This window comes from Podarcis tiliguerta (assembly GCF_965153285.1).
Source record: "Podarcis tiliguerta genome assembly, chromosome: 13".
Lineage (NCBI taxonomy): Eukaryota > Metazoa > Chordata > Lepidosauria > Squamata > Lacertidae > Podarcis > Podarcis tiliguerta.
Window position 1 is genome coordinate 50,346,356 of NC_139546.1, and position 23,490 is coordinate 50,369,845.

The 23,490-nt window shown below is 48.2% G+C and overlaps 2 protein-coding genes and 1 long non-coding RNA gene across 6 annotated transcripts in view; 2 read left to right on the plus strand and 1 right to left on the minus strand.

Moving 5' to 3' along the window:
- LOC310663011 (monocarboxylate transporter 13-like) overlaps window positions 1-23,490 on the plus strand; it is a 129,191-nt gene that overhangs the window by 51,042 nt on the left and 54,659 nt on the right. The window lies entirely within an intron of this gene.
- On the minus strand, window positions 5,040-8,229 carry LOC310662068. Its single transcript, XR_014504243.1, has 3 exons — window positions 8,215-8,229; window positions 7,481-7,542; window positions 5,040-5,200 (listed from the first exon to the last, which is right to left on the minus strand). It is a non-coding gene; the product is annotated as an uncharacterized lncRNA (long non-coding RNA).
- The window catches only part of LOC310663001 (monocarboxylate transporter 13-like), a 72,956-nt gene continuing 70,009 nt past the window's right edge, over window positions 20,544-23,490 (plus strand). For 3 of the 4 annotated variants that reach the window (XM_083410470.1, XM_083410471.1, XM_083410468.1), the window contains exons 1-3: window positions 20,544-20,666; window positions 21,396-21,491; window positions 22,953-23,168. In XM_083410470.1, coding sequence (XP_083266596.1) covers window positions 22,958-23,168 — 211 coding nt within the window. In that variant the 5' untranslated portion in view covers window positions 20,544-20,666; window positions 21,396-21,491; window positions 22,953-22,957. Of the gene's footprint in view, window positions 20,667-21,364; window positions 21,492-22,952; window positions 23,169-23,490 lie in introns of all 4 variants that reach the window. The other variant, XM_083410469.1, reaches the window with a different exon arrangement.

The following is a 23,490-nucleotide window of genomic DNA, read 5'->3' on the forward strand; positions in this document are numbered from 1 at the left end:
CGCCTGGCACGGAGAAGCGATCCTTTGCCCCCCCCCCCCAGATTGCGGAGACCAAGCCGTCGATAGCCCTCTCTCCTCCATCAATTTGTCCAGTCCTCTTAGGTAAATCTGAGGTTGCCAGCGCTCGCTGCCTCCAGTGGCAGTGAGTTCCACAGCTGACCTCAGCTCTCGGCTGCAAGAATGGGAAGGGATAGATAGATAAACTTTACAGTGGTACCTCTGCTTACGTACTAAATTCGTTCCGGAGGTCTGTTATTAACCTGAAACTGTTCTTAACCTGAAGCACCACTTTAGCTAATGGGGCCTCCTGCTGCTGCCAGAGCACGATTTCTGTTCTCATCCTGAAGCAAAGTTCTTAACCCGTGGTAATATTTCTGGGCTAGCGAAGTCTGTAACCTGAAGTGTATGTAACCTGAAGCGTATGTAACCCGAGGTACCACTGTATTTGCATTAGGCAATGGCCATGGCAACATAAAACAAGCAATATATACAGATAAGAAGACAGCAATGGGTAAAAAGGGCACTCAAATGACCAAGATTATTGTTCAGATAGTGGTCCTTAATCTCATTGCACCCTCGATAAACCACAGCTGACCTCAGCTCTTGGGCTGCAAGAATGGGAAGGGAACCCAGGGCATCATCCAGACTGACCCGCTCCCCACTAAACCCACCGCAGTATAACACAGATAGGGCCTGCTTTTGGCGGCAGTTGGCGCTCCGAGTAGGGCGTTCCGGCATGCGCCAGTAGCCAAACACACACACAAACTCAGCAGCGCCCAAGCCAGCTGCAAGCCCAACTTTCTGCCCATCCGAAAGACTTCTGCTTTCTCCGAAAAAAGAATGGTTAAGGGAACCCACCCTGCTCTGTTTCCTGGCCTAACAAAGCCTCCGAGGACAGCTGCATCCTGGTGACGAATCCGTACCACCGTGTCTCGTGCGCCAAACCACCCAATTTTTCCTCCCTTGGGGGAGCTGAACATGGAGTTGAATTGGCAAGGCCCGAGTCTCGGATCCGGAACTTGCCTCTACACTTTTGCAGAGGGTAGGCAAGGGGTTTTGAAGTCACACTTTGCTCATCTTTCACAGGAAAGCGACTTCCCCTTGCCGTTTTTCTCATATCAAAGGTGCCGGGATTAAGCAAACTTTTACTACGGATACCGGGAGTCTATCCTGTTTTGGTAGAGGTTTTCCTGGTGCTGGGCTCTCCCTCCACCAGGGACGGATGTGTCCATTACGCGATTTCTCCCGGAAACACTCCGCTCAGGGACAAATAAGGATTAAAAAACTGTACTCCGGAACGGCTGCGAAGTTCCGGGCGGGTTTGCTAGGTTACCTTTCGGAGAGGAAAGTCTGGGCAGAAAGTTTCTGCAGACAGAAAATTGTGGGTCGTGGCAGAGTTGGGCCCAGCAGGCTGGGGGTCTATAATAATAATAATAATAATAATAATAATAATAATAATAATAATAATTTATTATTTATATCCCGCCCATCTGGCTGGGCTTCCTCAGCAACTCTGGGCGGCTTCCAACAAAATATTAAAATACAGTAATGGAAAAAACATGAAAAGCTTCCCTAAACAGGGCTGCCTTCAGATGTCTTCTAAAAGTCTGGTAGTTGTTGTTCTCTTTGACATCTGGTGGGAGGGCGCCACCACCGAGAAGGCCCTCTGCCTGGTTCCCTGTAACTTGGCTTCCCGCAGGGAGGGAACCGCCAGAAGCCCCACGGAGCTGGACCTCAGTGTCTGGGCTGAACGATGGGGGTGGAGACGCTCCTTCAGGTCTACTGGGCCTTTGAGGCCATTTAGGGCTTTCAAGGTCAGCACCAACACTTTGAATTGTGCTCGGAAATGTACTGGGAGCCAATGCAGATCTCTCAGGACCGGTGTTATGTGGTCTCCCAGTCCCCAGTCTGGCTGCTACATTCTGGATTAGTTGTAGTTTCCAGGTCACCTTCAAAGGGAGCCCCATGTAGAGCGCATTGCAGTAGTCCAAGCAGGAGATAACCAGAGCATGCACCACTCTGGCCAGACAGTCCGCGGGCAGGGAGGGTCTCATCCTGCATACCAGATGGAGCTGGTAGACAGCTGCCCTGGACATAGAACTGATCTGCGCCTCCATGGACAGCTGTGAGTCCAGAATGACTCCAAGGCTGCGCACCTGGTCCTTCAGGGTCACATTCAGTACCAGGGAGTCCCCCACACCTGCCCGCCCCCTGTCCCCCCAAAACAGCACTTCTGTCTTGTCAGGATTCAACCTCAATCTGCGCAAGTCTCATGGAAACAGGCAGGAGGTGAGTTTGGCCCAGCAGGAACTGGCAGCCGGTGCCGGTCTCTGAGCTCAGCTGCCGTACGCCGACAAGGCCTCCCTGCGGTCAGCAATTGTGCTGCAGCATTCTGCTCTAACCGCAGCTTCAGGATCAAGTGCGAGGGAAGCCCCTTGTAGAGCGCATGGCAGTAGTCCAGCCTCGAAGCACCTCATGAAGCTGGGTGGGTCACACCCCCCCCCAGAAAAAAGCCCCGTGGAGCCCCAATCTGCCCCCAGCACCCCACACCAGATACTATTCAACTCTAGCTTCAGTCCTCTCTCCTGTGCCCCACACATTCTGCTCCCGAAAGCCCTCTTATTGTGCTCGAACCCACCACATCCGGCTTGGCAGGAAATTCGGGTGAATCACTTGCTCAGAAGCGGCCCTTCTGAAAGAGGCTCCAGCCAGCTTGAATTTTGCTCGTGTGAGGGATTCGCACTCGAAGCACTGTGACACCCCTTTAAACAGCCGCAGCTCTTCTCCCCCCAGAGGATTCTGGAATATGTAGTTTGTTGAAGGTGCTGAGAGTTGATGTAAAGGTAAAGGGACCCCTGACCGTTAGGTCCAGTCGTGGCCGACTCTGGGGTTGTGGCACTCATCTCGCTTTATTGGCCGAAGGAGCCAGTGTACAGCTTCCGGGTCATGTGGCCAGCATGACTAAGCCGCCTCTGGCGAACCAGAGCAGCGCATGGAAACGCCGTTTACCTTCCCGCCAGAGCAGTACCTATTTATCTGCTTGCACTTTGACGTGCTTTCGAACTGCTATGTTGGCAGGAGCAGGGACCGAGCAACGGGAGCTCACCCCGTCACGGGGATTCGAACCGCCGACCTTCTGATCAGCAAGCCCTAGGCTCTGTGGTTTAACCTACAGCGCCACCTGCGTCCCTTGAGAATTGATGGGATACCCCCTATTCCTAGGGTTGGCATTTCCCCCAAAGTAAAAATCTGGACAAATCCGCCCAGATGTGAAATGATGGCCCGATTCCCGGGACATGTCCAGAAAAACCCAGGCGTATGGAAGCCCTACTATTTGACCCAGGGCCGGATTTAGGTTTGATGAGGCCCTAAGCTACTGAAGGTAATGAGGCCCTTTATATGTCCAGCTGTCCTTTGTCAACAACAAATTGTTGCTGTTCTTGTTTGTGTTGAATATATGCTATATGGTATTTTATGGATGGGGACAGCAGCCACGAAATTAAAAGACGCCTGCTTCTTGGGGAAAAAGCAATGACAAACCTAGAAAGCATCCTAAAAAGCAGAGACATCACTTTGCCGACAAAGGTCCGTATAGTTAAAGCTCTGGTTTTCCCAGTAGTGATGTATGGAAGTGAGAGCTGGACCATAAAGAAGGCTGATTGCTGAAGAATGGATGCTTTTGAATTCTGGTGCTGGAGGAGACTCTTGAGAGTCCCATGGACTGCAAGAAGATCAGACCTCTCCATTCTTAGGGAAATCAGCCCTGAGTGCTCACTGGAAGGACAGATCCTGAAGCTGAGGCTCCAAGACTTTGGCCTCCTCATGAGAAGAGAAGACTCCCTGGAAAAGACCCTGATGCTGGGAAAGATGGAAGAAGAAGCAGAAGAGTTTGGATTTAATACCCCGCCTTTCACTCCCCTTCAGGAGTCTCAAAGCGGCTCACATTCTCCTTTCCCTTCCTCCCCCACAACAAACACTCTGTGAGGTGAGTGGGGCTGAGAGACTTCAGAGAAGTGTGACTGGCCCAAGGTCACCCAGCAGCTGCATGTGGAGGAGCGGAGACGCGAACCCGGTTCCCCAGATTAGGAGACTACCACTCTTAACCACTACACCACACTGGAGAGCCCAAGGAGGCGGGGATGACGGAGGACGAGATGGTGGGACAGTGTTCTTGAAGCTATGGGCATGAGTCTGACCAAACTGCGGGAGGCGGTGGAAGACAGAAGTGTCTGGTGTGCTCTGGTCCAGGGGGTCATGAAGAGTCGGACACGACTAAACGACTAAACAACAACAATTTATGGATCTAATAGGTATCTAAAGCCATTTGCACATAGCAAAATATGTACCGTATTTTTCGCTCTATAAGATGCACCAGACCACAAGACGCACCTAGTTTTTGGAGGAGGAAAACAAGAAAAAAAATATTCTGAATCCCAGAAGCCAGAACAGCAAGAGGGATTGCTGCGCAGCGAAAGCAGCAATCCCTCTTGCTGTTCTGGCTTCTGGGATAGCTGCGCAGCCTGCATTCGCTCCATAAGACGCACACACATTTCCCTTTACTTTTTAGGAGGGGGAAAGTGAGTCTTATAGAGCAAAAAATACGGTATTTTATCAAAGTAATGGTTGAACTGAAATACAATTAAGAAGAAGTAAATTTGTTGTTGTTCAGTCGTTTAGTCGTGTCCGACTCTTATTTAAAGAAACAACAAAAACGAATTGGCAGGTTTTGAAGAAACATACACACATTTATATGTTAACACAATAGATGGATAGTTTAGAGGTTTTTACATTTTTGTAATATGCAGAGAACAATATATGTTAACAAATCAGAAAGAGGAACAGAGGGAAATCGTAGGGGGGCGGAATACAATTGTTGGAATAATTTGTTATGTGAAAATAGTTAATATTTTTTTTTTTTTTAAAGTTTTGGTGTGGATGTGGCCACAGGCTGCCACAGACTGCCTTGGGCTGCTGGGAGTTTGAGGGCACCCGGATGGCGAAGACCGGATTAAGGCCTCGGATGGGGCCTCCGGGCCTTTTTGCACTACAGCCCCGCTGTCTCTCGCTTCCACCCACGCGGCGCAGGAGCTCTGAGGCAAGGGAAGCAGCCTCTGGCCCTTTTGTTCAGATTCCTGCCGGACGCCTGCAGTCATTTTTCCTGCTGGGATATTTTTAGCGCCCTGCCGCAGCAACCCACTTCCTGCAGAGAAAGGATTTGGAAGGCGAGGGAAAGGATGAGGCCCCGATCCATTATCTTCCTAGCCCCTGACACACCACGACAGCGCAGGCACCACAATCGCAACCTTGGCATATCATTTTTTCATACATATATACCATATTTTTCGCTCTATAAGACGCACCAGACCACAAGACGCACCTAGTTTTGGGAGGAGGAAACCAAGAAAAAAAATATTCTGAATCTCAGAAGCCAGAACAGCAAGAGGGATCGCTGTGCTGTGAAAGCAGCAATCCCTCTTGCTGTTCTGGCTTCTGGGATAGCTGCGCAGCCTGCATTCGCTCCATAAGACGCACACACATTTCCCCTTACTTTTAGGAGGGAAAAAGTGAGTCTTATAGAGCAAAAAATACAGTAATTTTTGTGAATTTTTTCTGCTTCACAATTTAAAATATTCATTTAGACAACCTTAAAATATCCACACCTTCCCTTCTTCTCTTTCCGTGGTCCGTTTTGCATATCATAAATCCCTGCATAAAAAATGAAGATCATGGCCACTGGGCCCATCACCTCCTGGCAAATAGAAGGGGAAGAAATGGAGGCAATGAGAGGTTTTACTTTCTTGGGCTCCATGATCACTGCAGATGGTGACAGCAGCCACGAAATTAAAAGACGCCTGCTTCTTGGGAGAAAAGTGACTGTAAACCTAGACTGCATCTTAAAAAGCAGAGACATTACCTTGCCGACAAAGGTCCGTATAGTAAAAGCTGTGGTTTTCCCAGTAGTGAGGTATGGAAGTAAGAGCTGGACCATAAAGAAGGCTGATCGCCAAAGAATGGATGCTTTTGAATTCTGGTGCTGGAGGAGACTCTTGAGAGTCCCATGGACTGCAAGATGATCAAACCTCTCCATTCTGAAGGAAATCAGCCCTGAGTGCTCACTGGAAGGACAGATCCTGAAGCTGAGGCTCCAAGACTTTGGCCTCCTCATGAGAAGAGAAGACTCCCTGGAAGAGACCCTGATGTTGGGAAAGATGGAGGGCGCAAGGAGAAGGGGACGGCAGAGGGCGAGATAGTGGGACAGTGTTCTCGAAGCTACCAGCATGAGTTTGACCAAACTGTGGGAGGCAGTGGAAGACAGGAGTGCCTGGCGTGCTCTGGTCCAGCGGGTCACGAAGAGTCGGACACGACTTAAACGACTAAACAACAAGAACGAACCATTCAGCATTCCCTTATTGCATCCATCAAAACTTGTTTACGCTGTTGAATTTATCTTAATGCTGCCAGCTTTTTCAAGTGTAAACAATCCTTCTCATGAGGTGGCCAAAGTCTCATTCATCACTACTGGGGAAACCAGAGCTTTAATTATACGGACCTTTGTCGGCAAGGTGATGTCTCTGCTTCTAAAGATGCTGTCTAGGTTTTTCATTGCTTTTCTCCCAAGAAGCAGGCGTCTCTTAATTTCGTGGCTGCAGTAGTGGCGGACATAAATAACCTTTTGACATATCCTTTACGGACACCAGCTTGTTCATTGAGCCTGTGGCGTCCTTGGGATAAATAGTTTTATTTACGCATGTGCGCAACCTGAGCAGAGAAGGGAGAGGCTCACGACATCGACACCCTAACAGACCTTGCTTCGCCATTTAGTCGCAGATTTGGACCCAGCACAAAGCTGGCTCTCTGTGTCTCCACCTTCCAGCCTGTTTTCCGGCTCAGCTCACAGCCCAAACCATAGCTGTCAATGTTTCCCTTTTTTAAAGGGAAATTCCCTTATTCCAAATAGGATTCCTCGCAAGAAAAGGGAAAAGTTGACAGCTGTGTCCCAAACTCTGCCTCTTGCTCCCCTGCCTAGCACCCAGCTGACGGAAGGCCTACCCATTTATTTGATGGTACAGAACAATTTACAGTGGTACCTTGGTTCTCAAACAGAATCCGTTCCAGAAGTCTGTTCCAAAACCAAAGCGTTCCAAAACCGAGGCGCGCTTTCTCACAGAAAGTAATGGGAAACGGATCAATCCCTTCCAGACTTTTAAAAACAACCCCTAAAACAGCAAATTTAACATGGATTTCACTCTCTAACGAGACCATTGATCCATAAAATGAAAGCAATAAACAATGTGCTGCAGTCACACAATCAATCCATCAGGAACTGAACTGGGTTCCACACAGTCACAAAAATGAAACGAAAAAGGGCTGCGAAAACGAAACTGCAAAATAAATGGCAAAAACAGACAGACCTCAGCATAACACTCAAAATGGAGCACGTTAGGCTTCCGAAAAAAAGTTAGCAAACTGGAACACTTACTTCCGGGTTTGCAGTGTATGGGTTCCAAGCAAAATATGTATTTGATCAAAGTAATTGTGGAACTGAAATACAATTAAGAAGAAGTATATTGGGGGGGGGTGGCGCTGTGGGTTAAACCACAGAGCCTTGGACTGATCAGAAAGTCGGCGGTTCAAATCCCCGTGACGGGGTGAGCTCCCGTTGCTCGGTCCCTGCTCCTGCCAACCTAGCAGTTCGAAAGCATGTCAAAGTGCAAGTAGATAAATAGGTACCGCTCTGACGGGAAGGCAAACGGCGTTTCCATGCGCTGCTCTGGTTCGCCAGAAGCGGCTTAGTCCTGCTGAGCACATGACCCAGAAGCTGTTTGCCGGCTCCCTCGGCCAGTAAAGAGAGATGAGAGCCGCAACCCCAGAGTCAGCCACGACTGGACCTAATGGTCAGGGGTCCCTTTACCTTATATTTGGGGGGGGGGCAAAAGAGTGGGGCCCTAAGCTATAGCTTCTTTAGCTTATACGTAAATCCGGCACTGGAGTCACCCTATTTGTGGATTTCCACTGCTTTGAAACGATTCGTGCCTTGACATGACTTCCATGTCTGGAAACCATTTCTGCAAAAGGTGATTTTTTGTGTGTGTCCGCCCTGATGAATCCGCGACGGCGCTTACACAGAACAAGCGAGATGAACAGGAAGGAAAAGGGCCTTGTGCCAGGGTGACGATGGGCGCTGGCCGCCCGTTCTGCCCTGGGATGACTCACCAGCGGAGAAGGCGGTTCTGCTGGCTTGGAGAGAAGCCTGGGCACCTGTTTCCTGCGGCCGCGGGACTCAAGGAAGGAGCTTGAGGAGTGTGTGTGTGTATGTGTGTGTGTTTGGGCAAGGTCTCGTTTCCCCCCCCCCCACCCACCCCGACTTGCCTCTGTTGCAGGAATTTATGTATAGGTTGGGGGGCGGGTTGCCCCTCCAGCAGATATCAGGCACGTGCAGCCCACTAACAAAACCAGCACAATCACTTTTGTGGCTTTTGTGATTTGTCCCCACAAAATACCCCAGCACAGTTTCTTCTGATCTATTCAAAGGGCCTTTGCTGCACGATACCAAATGTAACAATTCACTGATAATTGTATCTATGTACTGGGGTGTGGTGGTGCTGTGGGTTAAACCACAGAGCCTAGGACTTGCCGATCAGAAGGTCGGCGGTTCGAATCCCCACGACGGGGTGAGCTCCCGTTGCTCAGTCCCTGCTCCTGCACACCTAGCAGTTGGGTGGGAAGGTAAATGGTGTTTCCATGTGCTGCTCTGGTTCGCCAGAAGCGGCTTAGTCATGCTGGCCACATGAGATGGAAGCTGTACGCCGGCTCCCTCGGCCAATGAAGCAAGATGAGCGCCGCAACCCCAGAGTCGGCCACGACTGGACCCAATGGTCAGGGGTCCCTTTACCATTACCTTTACTGGTTCACTGCGAAAACTTCAGAAATTCATACAGACACGTGAGCTCAGCTACTCAGCAGCCCCTCTGCCTGAGTGATAATTCCTTGAATCCTGATACCTGGGTGCCATTCCAGAAATAACAAACCCAGATGAAGACAAAAGGGTGTGATTAACTTGGCTGGGAAACAGGGAAATGTAAATATCTCTTTTGTTTCATTTGATGGGTGTTTGGTGGAGGGCAAGGGGAACCCTGGGGCAGGGTCCAGGATGCTCAGATTACTGCCACCAGACCTCCCCTTTCATGATGTAACCATGATGTAGTTTGGGGGGGGTGTGACATGGGGATTAGCAGCTAATAAAAGTTTGGGGGCTCTTTTGTTCGGGGCTTCCATCTTGTTCCACCTGGTGGGAGTCCTGTCGCAACAGTCTTCAATAAAGACCAAGCCTACTGGCTGCTGTTTTGCTCTGGTATTCCTGGCTGGTGCCCTTGTTTTTTGTCCAAGGGAGCCCTCAGATTTCTCCGTTAACACCTCAAAAGTCCAGAGGAACTGGGCTCCAGCCAGGCTGATCTAGCAAGCAGGCCAACTGACCTCCTGGTACAGCAACTGCTAAAAATGTACCGGTGTGCTAGGTGCTGTACAGAACATGACGCATGGATAGGGTGGCCAGTGTTAGCATCGCCCTTGAGCCAGTGCCACCAACTGGACTCATCCACTTCAGCCCCAACTGGGCTAGGCAAGCTGGGTAGCACTTCCAGAGACCACCTTCTGCACAGGAATAGGTCAAAGTGCTGTGGACTCACAGCTTAGAGTTGTGAGCACCGGATTCACTTCCACAAGTAGACAGTCGTCGCACAGCAGAGTACAGCAGAGTATATAAACAACTCGGAGAGCAGCTCTGTAGAATATCTTTTTTTAATTCTATCTACAACTATTATACAACTATATACAGAGCTAAATGAGCCTAAGCATAAAGAATGCTAAACTGCACTGAGTGTCTGCAGCTGCTCTTAGCAGCAACCTTATCTAAACACACAATCTCTCTCTAACTCTCTCTCCGACACACTGACTCACTGACTGACTCACTGACTGACTGACTCTTTGATGTGGTGCTGGAGCAGAATAAGTAGAGAGCAGAACACGCCTCCTCCTCTCTGCAGAATCAGCAGACTCCTCAGGAGATTCTTGGATATGGGAGGGGTGAAATCTCCTCAGCCAGGTCTGGAGCATCCCAGACCCTGTGGTTTCAGGGTCCCGTGCCGAGACATAGGGGCGGCCAGGATGCTCTCAGCAGCTCCCAGCTGGTTGCCCAGGAAAGTATAAAGACAAGGGAAGGTTTCTAACGGCCCTTTTTTATTCAATACAGTGGTACCTCGGGTTACATACGCTTCAGGTTACATACGCTTCAGGTTACAGACTCCACTAACCCAGAAATAGTACCTCGAGTTAAGAACTTTGCTTCAGGATGAGAACAGAAATCACGCTGCGGTGGCAGCAGGAGGCTCCATTAGCTAAAGTGGTGCTTCAGGTTAAGAACAGTTTCAGGTTAAGAATGGACGTCCGGAACTAATTAAGTTCTTAACCCGAGGTACCACTGTTTTCCAGAGAGCGGCTATAGGACCCAGCCTCTTGGATAATGGTGTTGTCCCGAGTGAATGTCTGGCGCTGTGTTGTTTTTAATATTCGGTTGGAAGCCCCCCAGAGCGGCTGGGGAAAGCCAGCCAGATGGGCGGGGTAATAATAATAATAATAATAATAATAATAATAATAATAATAATAAATCTTCATCACACCACCCCGTCTCTCCCACTTCCTCATTCGTCACTTCTATGGGTGCTGCTATTGTCAGCATCGCCCTTGAGCCAGTGCCACCAACTGGACTCATCCACTTCAGCCCCGACTGGGCTAGGCGAGCTGGGTAGCACTTCCAGAGACCACCTTCTGCACAGGAACAGGTCAAAGTGCTGTGGACTCACAGCTTAGAGTTGTGAGCACCGGATTCACTTCCACAAGTAGACAGTCGTCGCACAGCAGAGTATATAAACAACTCGGAGAGCAGCTCTGTAGAATATCTTCTTTATTCTATAACTACAACTATTATACAACTATATACAGAGCTAAATGAACCTAAGCATAAATGAATGCTAAAGCGCACTGAGTGTCTGCAGCTGCTCTTAGCAGCAACCTTATCTAAACACACAATCTCTCTCTAACACTCTCTCTCTCCGACACACTGGCTGACTGAGTGACCAACTGACTGACTGACGCTTTGATGTGGTGCTGGAGCGGAATAAGTAGAGAGCAGAACACGCCTCCTCCTCTCTGCAGAATCAGCAGACTCCTCAGGAGATTCTTGGATATGGGAGGGGTGAAATCTCCTCAGCCAGGTCTCGAGCATCCCAGACCCTGTGGTTTCAGGGTCCAGTGCCGAGTCCTAGGGGCGGCCAGGATGCTCTCAGCGGCTCCCAGCTGGTTGCCCATGAAAATATAAAGACAAGGGAAGGTTTCTGATGGTCCTTTTTTATTCAATACAGTGGTACCTTGGGTTACATACGCTTCAGGTTACAGACGCTTCAGATTACAGACTCCACTAACCCAGACATAGTACCTCGAGTTCAGAACTTTGCTTCAGGATGAGAACAGAAATCGCATGGCGGCAGCAGGAGGCCCCATTACCTAAAGTGGTGCTTCAGGTTAAGAACAGTTTCAGGTTAAGAATGGACGTCCGGAACTAAGTTCTTAACCCGAGGTACCACTGTTTTACAGAGAGAGGCTCTAGGACCCAGCCTCTTGGATAATGATGTTGTCCCGAGTGAATGTCTGGTGCTGTGTTGTTTTTAATATTCGGTTGGAAGCCCCCCAGAGTGGCTGGGGAAACCCAGCCAGATGGGCGGGGTATTAATAATAATAATAATAATAATAATAATAAATCTTCATCACACCACCCCGTCTCTCCCACTTCCTCATTCGTCACTTCTATGTGCCCTCTGTCTTTGAGCTCTTTGCTCTCCCACCCTCATTTTTTTTTTAAAAAATAATATGTATTTGGTTTTTCAGATTAAAGTTTTAACACTGAGAGCCAGTGTGGTGTAGTGGTTAAGAGCGGTAGTCTCATAATCTGGTGAACCAGGTTCGCGTCTCCGCTCCTCCACATGCAGCTGCTGGGTGACCTTGGGCCAGTCACACTTCTCTGAAGTCTCTCAGCCCCACTCACCTCACAGGGTGTTTGTTGTGGGGGAGGAAGGGAAAGGAGAATGTGAGCCGCTTTGAGACTCCTTAAAGGGAGTGAAAGGTGGGATATCAAATCCAAATCCAAACAGTCACATATCCAACGCACAACATAAACGCAAGATCCCAAGGAATCTCTTGGGCTTCCCTCCTCCCCTTTGCGCTCTCCTGCTTTCAAGGCTCACGTTCCGGTCCTGCTTCATCCTTTCCTATTGTTTCCTAACTTTCCCTCTCAGTTAAAAATATTTATTAAATCTCGCTCACTAAAATATAACCTAAAATTGTCATTTAAAACCTTAATCATTTTGGTAGTACAGCTTGTTCCTTGCGTTTTATGGACTTGGAAGGATCCAGCATCGCCTGAGCTCTGTGCGTGCGGCTTTTTCCCGATTGAATCGCAGAGTGTTTGAGGACCGGGACATTTGCAGGGAAACCAAAATGTTTGTTTACAAAACTATTGTACTGCCAACCTTACTGTCTGCTTGTGAAACATGGACCAGTTATATACGCCATGTCCACTTCCTTAAAAGATTCCATCAACGGAGTCTCCAAAATTTTTTACACATCACTTGGGAAGACAGGCGAACTAATACCAGTGTACTGGAAGAAGCAAAGATTACCAGTGTCAAAGCGATGATGATGATGATGAAGAAGAAGAAGAAGAAGAAGAAGAAGAAGAGGACCAAAGGTGGACAGATTATCCAATAATAATAATAATAATAATAATAATTTTTAAAAAAATATTTATACCATTAAAATACAGCCTCATTTCAGTGGAACTCAATCAAAAATTCTTTTGGGGATAAAAACATCAAGGCTAACTATCCAGACTGGTTCTACATGGGCCAGAAAAAAGCCAGGGAAGTCCCCAAATAGGAGTTCCAACACAGAAGGAGAAAGGGAAAAAGAAGAGGGGGAGGGGACAGTGGCGTAGCGTGGGGGGTGCAGGGGGGCCGGCCGCACCGGGCGCAACATCGGGGGGGGGGCGCTCGCACTCGCAGCTCTCTGCCCCTCCCTGGCTCACTCACTCTCTCTCACTACAGTGCTGGCTGTGCGAATCCAATCCGAGCCGCCGGGTCGCCGCCCACTGTGGAGGGGAGGGTGCCAGGCGTGCGGTGCGGAGAGAGAGCGAGGGACTATCTGGGGGAGGGACAGTGCAGCGGGGGGGGGGGCGCAAATTACTTGCCTTGCCCCGGGTGCTGACAACCCACGCTACGCCACTGGGAGGGGATTGAGTTGATTCCAAGCCAAAGGCCAGGCGGAACAACTCCGTCTTACAGGCCCTGCGGAAAGAAATCAGATCCTGCAGAAGAAGCAGAACGTGCCCCCCACCAGAGGTGCCACCCCTCCCCTAACACCCCACTCACCCTTTCTTAACAAATGAATAAATGAATGAAAAGGGAAGCGCTAGCAATTAAAATAAGCGCGTCTCCACAAGCTGCCCCGGGAAGATTCACACACAGCGCATACACAGCACCGACATTTGTGCCATCTTATATCAAGCGCCTTTGGATAAAGGTTTCGTGGCAAGGAAAAGTCGGCCTGGGGGAAACCGCACCTGTTGAATTTCTGGCTGACCTACAACAAAGGCGTCCTAAACATACGTGACCTCAACCCAAGTTGCAACCTTTGAAATAAACCCTCCATCCATCCTGTTAAATGGACACAAGTTTCCTTCCAGTGTCTTGCAGTGTTATACCTCCCCCTGTGGGTCAGAACTGATGTTGCCTATTTGGAAATAGGAGCTATGAGACAGGACACACACGCCCCACGGGCAGCTGCTCTTTGGGTTGTTAACAGAGAAATCTGAGGGCTCCCTTGGACGAAAAACAAGGATACCAGCCAGGAAGACCAGAGCAAAACAGTAGCCAGTAGGCGTGCTCTTTATTGAAGACTGTCACGACAGGACTCCCACCTGCCACAAGGTGGAACAAGATGGAAGCCCAGAACAAAACAGAACCCAAACTTTTATTAGCTGCTAATCCCCATGTTAGGTAAAGGTAAAGGGACCCCTGACCATTAGGTCCAGTCGTGGCCGACTCTGGGGTTGCGGCGCTCATCTCGCTTTACTGGCCGAGGGAGCCGGCGTACAGCTTCCGGGTCATGTGGCCAGCAGGACTAAGCCGCTTCTGGCGAACCAGAGCAGCACACAGAAACGCCCTTTACCTTTCCGCCGGAGCGGTACCTATTTATCTACTTGCACTTTGAAATGCTTTTGGACTGCTAGGTTGGCAAGGAGCAGGGACTGAGCAACGGGAGCTCACCCCATCACGGGGATTCGAAACGCCGACTTTCTGTTCGGCAAGTCCTAGGCTCTGTGGTTTAACCCACAGCGCCACCTGCATCCCTAATCCCCATGTTACACCCCCCCCAAACTACATCATGGTTACATCATGAAAGGGGAGGTCTGGTGGCAGGAATCTGAGCATCCTGGACCCTGCCCCATGGTTCCCCTTGCCCTCCACCAAACACCCATCAAGTGTAACAAAAAAGATATTTACATTTCCCTGTTTCCCAGCCAAGTTAATCACACCCTTTTGTCTTCATCTGAGTTTGTTATTTCTGGAATGGCTACCTGTCTGGCACTCAGGTATCAGGAGGCCAGGGATTATCACTCAGGCAGAGGGGCTGCTGAGTAGCTGAGCTCACATGTCTAAATGAATTTCTGAAGTTTTCCCAGTGAGCCAGTACAGAGATCCATTTATCAGTGAATTCTTACATTTGGTATCATGCAGCAAAGGCCCTTTGAATAGATAGGAAGAAACTGGGATGAAAGTGTTTTGTGGGGACAAATCACAAAAGCCACAAAAGTGATTGTGCTGGTTTTGGTAGTGGGCTGCATGTGCCTAATATCTGCTGGAGGGGCAACCCCCACAACCTATACATAAATTCCTGCAACGGGGTCAAGGGTTGTGGGGGGAAAAGACTGCCTGCCATTCCTCTAAGTCTGTGTCGAGTTTCTGCCTGCTTTTCCTCTGGCTTCCTCTACCTGCGTAGGGTTCTGGTCGCCTCTTCCCAAAAAGGATATTTTAGAGTTGCAAAAAAATTTTGGGAAGCCAAAATGACTCGAAGGGATGGATAGCTCTTGTTTTCTGCGTTCTTCTCCTTCCGCTATTGCAAATTAGATAAAGAATGCCTTGTTCTGCACAAGATTAGGCGTTAGGAGTTTTTCTCAACTTTGCAACACCAGGGTGCTGCCTCTGCCTAGGATTAATATTGTTCCCACATTATTCTGGCTGCAAACTGCAAACTTTGTTGCTGTTGTTTAGCCGTTTAGTCGTGTCCGCCTCTTCGTGACCCCCTGGACCAGAGCATGCCAGGCCCTCCTGTCTTCCACTGCCTCCCGCAATTTGGTCAAACTCATGCTGGTAGCTTTTAGAACACTGTCCCACCATCTCGTCCTCCGTCGTCCCCTTCTCCTTGGGCCCTCCATCTTTCCCAACATCAGGGTCTTTTCCAGGGAGTCTTCTCTTCTCATGAGCTGGCCAAAGTCTTGGAGCCTCAGCTTCAGGATCTGTCCTTCCAGTGAGCACTCAGGGCTGATTTCCCTAAGAATGGAGAGGTTTGATCTTCTTGCAGTCCATGGGACTCTCAAGAGTCTCCTCCAGCACCAGAATTCAAAAGCATCCATTCTTCAGCGATCTGCCTTCTTTATGGTCCAGCTCTCACTTCCATACATCACTACTGGGAAAACCATAGATTTAACTATACGGATCTTTGTCGGCAAGGTGATGTCTCTGCTTTTTAAAATGCTGTCTAGGTTTGGCATTGCTTTTCTCCCAAGAAGCAGGCGTCTTTTAATTTCGTGGCTGCTGTCACCATCTGCAGTGATCATGGAGCCGTAGAAAGTAAAATCTCTCACTGCCTCCATTTCTTCCCCTTCTATTTGCCAGGAGGTGATGGGACCAGTGGCCATTATCTTTAGGCAGAAGAAACAAAGAGCAAACTTTAATGCAAAAGGGGGGGGGGAATTGGGGTGGGAGGCAGTGGCGAAGAAGAAGATAACAAAAATGACCCGAACCTCCCTTTTAAAAGCTCTGGGCATCTTCCCTTTAGCTGCAGGAAGAATCATGGAATTGCAGAATTTCCAATGGAGGAAAAAACTGAATAATATTATAATTGTAAAATACCTAACTGTGAAGATACATAGAAGGAAAGGGTTTAAGGTCAGTGAGAAAGAGGAGGATTGGTTTGAGAAGATATTGAATTATTAGGGTAGGTTTGAACAATTTGGGGCAATTAAAATGTTAAAAGTTAAATAAACCTTGTGGAGGGAGGAGTGTTAAGGGATATAGAAGTGTACATATAGTTGATTTGAACATGTTATTATTGAAGGTTATTGAATATGTATATTATTGAATATGTGGTATATTATTGAAACTTCTTCCAGAAGTTTAGAGGCCCGTTGTTTTTGTTTGTCGTTATGGTATGTATTCTTGTGTTTTTATATTGTAAAGTGGCCTGTGATCCTTGAATGAAGAGCAGTCTAGAAATTGAATAATAATAATAATGATTAATAATAATAATAATAATAATAATAATAATAGGATCTGGAAACCAAGCCTTAGGCCTGGAATAGAGGAGACTGAGAGATCTGACAGCCATCTTCAAATATCTGAAGGGCTGTCACATGGAATAAGAATAAGAAGAAGAAGAAGAAGAATTTATTATTTATACCCCGCCCATCTGGCTGGGTTTCCCCAGCCACTCTGGGCGGCTTCCAACAGAATATTAAAATACAATAATCTATTAAACATTAAAAGCTTCCCTAAACAGGAAGACGGAGCGTGTTTGTTTTCTCCTGCTGTGGAGAGTAGGACTCGAACCCAAGGCTTCAAGTTTCAAGAAACGAGATTCCGGGTGAATATACGGGGGGAAACGGTGAGAGCCGTTTGACAGTGGAACCGTGGACTCCCTTGGAAACTGGCGGACTCTCTTTCGTTTGATATTTCTAAACAGTTGGATGGTTGGACCTCAAGACCCTTAGGGGTTCCAGCGGGTCAGACTAGATGAGCCTTGAGGAACCCCTTTAAAGTCCATTCCTTTTCATTTATTTCCTTAGCGACCGACCACCCCGCCCCCACTTTGTGCAGTACTTATCTTTATGATACGATACAATAATCTTCATTGTCATTGTCCCATACAGAACAACAAAATTGAAAAATCTACATAAAATATTCAAAACCCAACAAGCCTACTATCCCAGCTATCCCAGTCTGGTTAGCCCCCTAAAAACTCTTATACCCAATTTTTAAATACAATACACTCCCACAGAGACTACCTTACACTGCGTTTAAAACCAATCACATTTGGATAGAAACTGTTTCGCAGGCGGCTAGTCCTAGTCTTTATAACCCTGTCCCTTCTTCCAGAAGGCAGAAGCTGAAAGAGATCATTTCCGGGGTGCGCACTATCCTGCGCTATCTCTGCAGCTTTCTTATGGCACCTGGAAGCGTAGATTTGATCCAAGGTGGGAAGAGTGCACCCAATTATTCTCTCCGCAGTCTTTACAACCTTGGACAGCGTTGTTTTTCCCCCTGACCGTGCAGTTCCCAAACCACACACACAGACCATAAGTTAATACACTCTCCACAGTACAATGGTAGAATGCCATCAATAGGTCCTTTGAGAGATTGTTTTTCCGGAGGATTCTCAGAAAATATAACCTCTGCAGAGGTTATCTTTGTTTTCTACGAAGGCATTCCAGCAACTTGCTTTTGTTTATCTTTTTTCTTCAGTGTTTTGTTGTATTGCATTACGATCTCCTGGTGCCGTTGCCCTCCTGAAGTTTTAAGAATGATAATAATATCCCCCAAAACAGCAGCAAGTCGGACATTCTTAAATTCTGCGGTGACTTTCAACTCTTTGGCTTCGGAGTTAAGAGACTCGGCCAGAGCGATGAACGATCTCTCCTGGGCAGCGGGTGTTTAAGCCACAGGGAAGCCTGGTGTCCTATTTGGTGCACGCTCCTTTGAGAACTGAGTGGAGACTTTGGGTCCTGTGGAACTCTCTGCCACTAGATTCAGCAGCACTGTTCCAACTTTGAAATGCCTGATGAAAACTTGACCAGGCCTATGCCAGGCAATGAAGAATACTTTCCACAAGGGTTAACTGGTGCCTGTTTTTTACTTTATGCATATGTGTGTCTTTGCTGTATGGTTTTCCTAGAATTGTAGCGTCGGGAGGGGACCCAAGGGGTCATCTAGCTCAACCCCCTGCAATGCAGGAAGGCTTATGGAGCCAGTGCCACCGGCACGGCGTGTCAAGTCAGGGATGAGCCATAAATAACACTGATGGCTTCTTGCATGCCTGAAAAAACAAGACAGCACAGAGTATCAAAACATCAAATTTAGAAGAATGCTAAATTGCTGTAGTCAGGCGGAGGGGAAAAACAACATCAGCGTCATTTTGCCTGCAGGCTTACAAACTAAATAAACCGGCCCTGGGTTGAAAGAGGGAGAATTGGGGACACCAGAGAGGACACAAACTGGATCAAAATAAAGTGGTACCTTGGTTCTGAAACGCCTTGGTACTCAAACAACTTGGAACCCAAACACTGCAAACCCGGAAGTAAGTGTTCCGGTTTGCGAACTGTTTTTCGGAAGCCGAACGTGCTCCGTTTTGAGCGTCACACCTCTGTTTTGAGAGTTACACTGAGGTCTGTCTGTTTTTGCTATTTATTTTGTGTTTGTTTCTGTGGCTCTTTTTGTGTGTCTATGTGACTGTGTGGAACCCAGTTCAGCTACTGATTGATTGATTGATTGATTGATTCTGTGACCGCAGTACATTGTTCATTGCTTTCAGTTTACGGATCAATGGTCTCATCAGATAGTAAAATTCATGTTAAATTGCTGTTTTTTAAGGGGTTGTTTTTAAAAGTCTGGAACAGATTAATCTGTTTATGGGAAAGCGTGCCTTGGTTTTGGAACGCGCTTTGGTTTTGGAACGGACTTCCGGAACGTGTGAAGTTTGAGAACCAAGGTACAGCTATATCTCCATTAGCAGAAAGATAAGAAGCTGTCTTGTGAAGGAAGTTTCAGGACAGACAAAAGAAAAGTTCTTTTTCGCACAATGCAGAATGTGAACTATGGAACTCCCTGCCACAGGAGGACACCAGTCTAGGTGGCTTTAAAAGAGGAATAGACCTCCAGTACGCGGGTGGCGCTGTGGTCTAAACCACAGAGCCTAGGGCAGCTTCGAGAACACTGTCCCACCATCTCATCTTCCATCGTCCCCTTCTCCTTGTGCCCTCCATCTTTCCCTGCATCAGGGTCTTTTCCAGGGAGGCTTCTCTTCTCATGAGGTGGCCAAAGTCTTGGAGCCTCAGCTTCAGGATCTGTCCTTCCAGTGAGCACTCAGGGCTGATTTCCTTCAGAATGGATAGGTTTGATCTTCTTGCAGTCCATGGGACTCTCAAGAGTCTCCTCCAGCACCATAATTCAAAAGCATCAATTCTTCGGCGATCAGCCTTCTTTATGGTCCAGCTCTCACTTCCATACATCACTACTGGGAAAACCAGAGCTTTAACTATACGGACCTTTGTTGGCATGGTGATGTCTCTGCTTTTTAAGATGCTGTCTAGGTTTGTCATTGCTTTTCTCCCAAGGAGCAGGCGTCTTTTAATTTCGTGGCTGCTGTCACCATCTGCAGTGATCATGGAGCCCAAGAAAGCAAAACCTCTCACTGCCTCCATTTCTTCCCCTTCTATTTGCCAGGAGGTGATGGGCCCAGTGGCCATGATCTTTTCCCTTTTCTTGCGAGGAATCCTATTCGGAATAAGGGAATTTCCCTTTTTTTAAAAAGGGAAAAGTTGACAGCTATAGAATCATAGAATCATAGAGTTGGAAGAGACCACAAGGGCCATCGAGTCCAACCCCCTGCCAAGCAGGAAACACCATCAGAGCACTCCTGACAAATGGTTGTCAAGCCTCTGCTTAAAGACCTCCAAAGAAGGAGACTCCACCACACTCCTTGGCAGCAAATTCCACTGTCAAACAGCTCTTACTGTCAGGAAGTTCTTCCTAATGTTTAGGTGGAATCTTCTTTCTTGTAATTTGGATCCATTGCTCCGTGTCCGCTTCTCTGGAGCAGCAGAAAACAACCTTTCTCCCTCCTCTAGGTGACATCCTTTTATATATTGGAACATGGCTATCATATCACCCCTTAACCTCCTCTTCTCCAGGCTAAACATGCCCAGCTCCCTTAGCCGTTCCCTGTGACTCAGGGGTAGACTGCGCCCGGCCTTGGAGGCTCGCCCTTCCTGCCGCCGCAGGTCTAGATCCCCCCCCCAGGCCGAGGATCGCTCTGCGCCTTGCTTTCCCTCCGCGCGGGATTTGCACCCGAACCCCGCAAGATGCTCAGCCGGATCAACCTGCTCTCGGCCGTCGCCACTGCGCCTGCGCGCTCTCCCCACCCACCGACACCTCCATAGCGAAGCCCTTTCGGGAGCAGGAGAGAGGCGGGGGGCGTGGCTTCCCGACCCGGGCCCCGCCCCTTTCGAATCCTGCAACATTGTAGCCGCTCACGCGGAGGCTCCCGGCTTCCCCCCTCCCCCGGTAAGAACGAAACGGCGGTGGGGGGGGAGAAAAAGGGGGGGTGTTCTCTGGGAGGGGGGAGCCCCCAAAAGAAGATCACCCAATGTCTCATTTATTTATTTTAAATTGGGCAGCGGGGGAGGTGTCCCTATAGGACTCTGGATTGGGGGGAGGTGGATTCCAGCAGGTTTTTTTGGGGGGGGTGATCAGGAATTCCTATGGGGGGAAGTCCCAGGAGGCCTGTAAGCCCCCCCTAAAATAAACCTGTGTCGTCTTCTTATCATGCGATTTCACGTAATTTTGTTTCCAAATGCCCCCCCCCCCATGGAAAACGTTTATTTAGAGGTCCTACTTTTTTTGGAGGGGGTGATCAGGCATTCCTCGGGGGGGGGGAGTCCCAGGAGGCCTGTAAGCCCCCCCCCAAAAAAACCCTGGATCGTCTTCTTATCATGCGATTTCACGTAATTTTGTTTCCAAATGCGCCCCCCCCCCCATGGAAAACGTTTATTTAGAGGTCGTGCTTTTCTGCAAGGCGCCTGGCTCTCCAAAATGCCCCCCTCCCGTTAATGGAGACACTATTGGGAATTAAGACCCCTATTATTATTATCATCATCATCATCATCATTATTAATCTTGCACCGATTTATCAGTGTGTGTGTCTTTTTGCAAATCCGTTTCTGTGGTTTCCCCATCTCTCTCCTCTCTCTCCACCTTGAAAGCTCTTTCTAAAAGCACCCCCCCCTTCCCCAGATCGCTGACACCTCCCTCTAGGATCCAGGGAACCCCTCCATGGCCCACCTGTTTGAAGAAGATCGAAAAAAAGGTTTTCTGGGAGCAGACTGAGGGGTGAGTAGATCCCAGGTGGAATACAGGTAGCAAAGGCATCCAGGAATTTCCACTTTCGCAAGTGGATCTGCAGAACCCCAAGGAGTTTGCAGGGGGAGAGAAAACCCAGCAGTGTTAGGGTCTGGAATTCTGCTAGTGGGTGGCGGCAGACTCTGCACGTGCTCAGAGGTACCCTTGTTTTTGCATATTTATTTGTTTGGTGGCAGGCACGGTTTTCGCTGCTCTCCGTTTTATCCTCACTACAACCCTGGGTTGGGCCGAGAGGCTGGCCCAAGGTCATCTTTGGAGGGATTTGAATTCTGGTCTTCCTGGTCCTATTCTGACACGCTAAACCCAGATGGGATTACCTACTGGGTGCTAAGAGGCATGGCGGGGTGGTCTCAGTGGATCAAGTTCATCAGCTTTGTTCAGTTGAACTAAATGGCTCCAACAGGACTGGAATAAATATTCAATTACCGTATTTTCCGCTCTATAAGACGCACCAGATCATAAGACGCAACTAGTTTTTGGAGGAGGAAAGCAAGAAAAAAAATATTCTGCATCTCAGAAGCCAGAACAGCAAGAGGAATCGCTGCGCAGTGAAAGCAGCAATCCCTCTTGCTGTTCTGGCTTCTGGGATAGCTGCGCAGCCTGCATTCGCTCCATAAGACGCACACACATTTCCCCTTACTTTTGAGGAGGGGAAAAAGTGAGTCTTATAGAGCAAAAAATACAGTAATTGTGTACTGTTTTGGATTTTATTGTTATCTGCCTTAGTGTGTCAAGCAAGCCACTGTTCTGAATAATGCTTTTTTGTAGGGTAGGGGGGCACTGGGGATGACCGGAAAAGTCCGCGACCAGAAGGAGGAGGAGTATCAGGAAGAATGGATGAAATTTAAAGACTATTTAGCTAAATATGTCAACATAACTTAATTGGAAAATCTTGCAAATAATAGATAGGCTCAGGATTTAAATATGTAAGGATAAGACTTAAGATGTTTAAAGCTAAATTAAAAAGAATGAAAGATGTTAAGTCATCATGTTAATTTTTTGAGGAAATTGATTTGGAAAACTGTTAAAATGGTATAGAATGAAATTCATCCATTTGAGGAAGTCACTTAATAATGTTACCAAGATTTAAACAGGATGTATGTATGTTTGTTTGTCTGTATGTTTGTTTGTTTTAAATTTTTGAAAATTAAGTACAAATTTTTGGAAAAAAACAAAAGAAAAGTTTGGTAACTACTGCTCTAACCACTGTGCAACATTGCCTCTCTTGCATGTGGGAATCTAGAGATCAGATGCTTCCCAGTCCTTCTAACGATGCCTGGGGGGAGCAGAAAATAATTTAATCTCGTGCCAGGAAAAAGTTGAATGGATGTTATTGGAAGAAGCTGCTTGAGCAATAATTCGGAAATCTAAGCTTCAGTCATAATTAGGGTTATCTTTTCGCCCGGACCGTCTCCCTCGCTCTCCAAGCAGGATCCATGCTGGGCCCGGTCGTGGTTCACCCTGAAGCCCCGGACGGAGGCTGGGGGTGGATTATCGTCCTCTCGGCCTTCCTCCAATCCGCGTTGGTCTTTGGCGTGATCCGTTCCTTCGGCGTCTTCTTTGTGGAGTTTGTGACGTACTTTGATGAGCTGTCCGGGCGGATCTCCTGGATCACCTCGATTGGGATCGCGGTGCAACAGTTTGCGAGTGAGTGGAATCTGCGGCGGGTGTGTTTGTTTGTGGGACGCGCGCTATGGGCTGCCTGCCTGCGCTCGGAGCGAAATCCTTGCCCCACATGCGCTGGGAAACCGCCTTCCTCGCCATTGGCCAGGGTGCTGTGATGTCACGGAATCGCTCGCGAACATTCTGCGGCTCAGGCAGAAGGACTGAAAGATCAGAAACTGAAATTTACAAAGAAGCCAGAGGTCTTTCTGTTAGGCATTTTAGGAAAAGAGATTAAAAGAAAGGATAATAAGTTTATCCAGTATGCAGTGACAGCTGCAAGGGTGTTGCTGGCTCAGAAATGGAA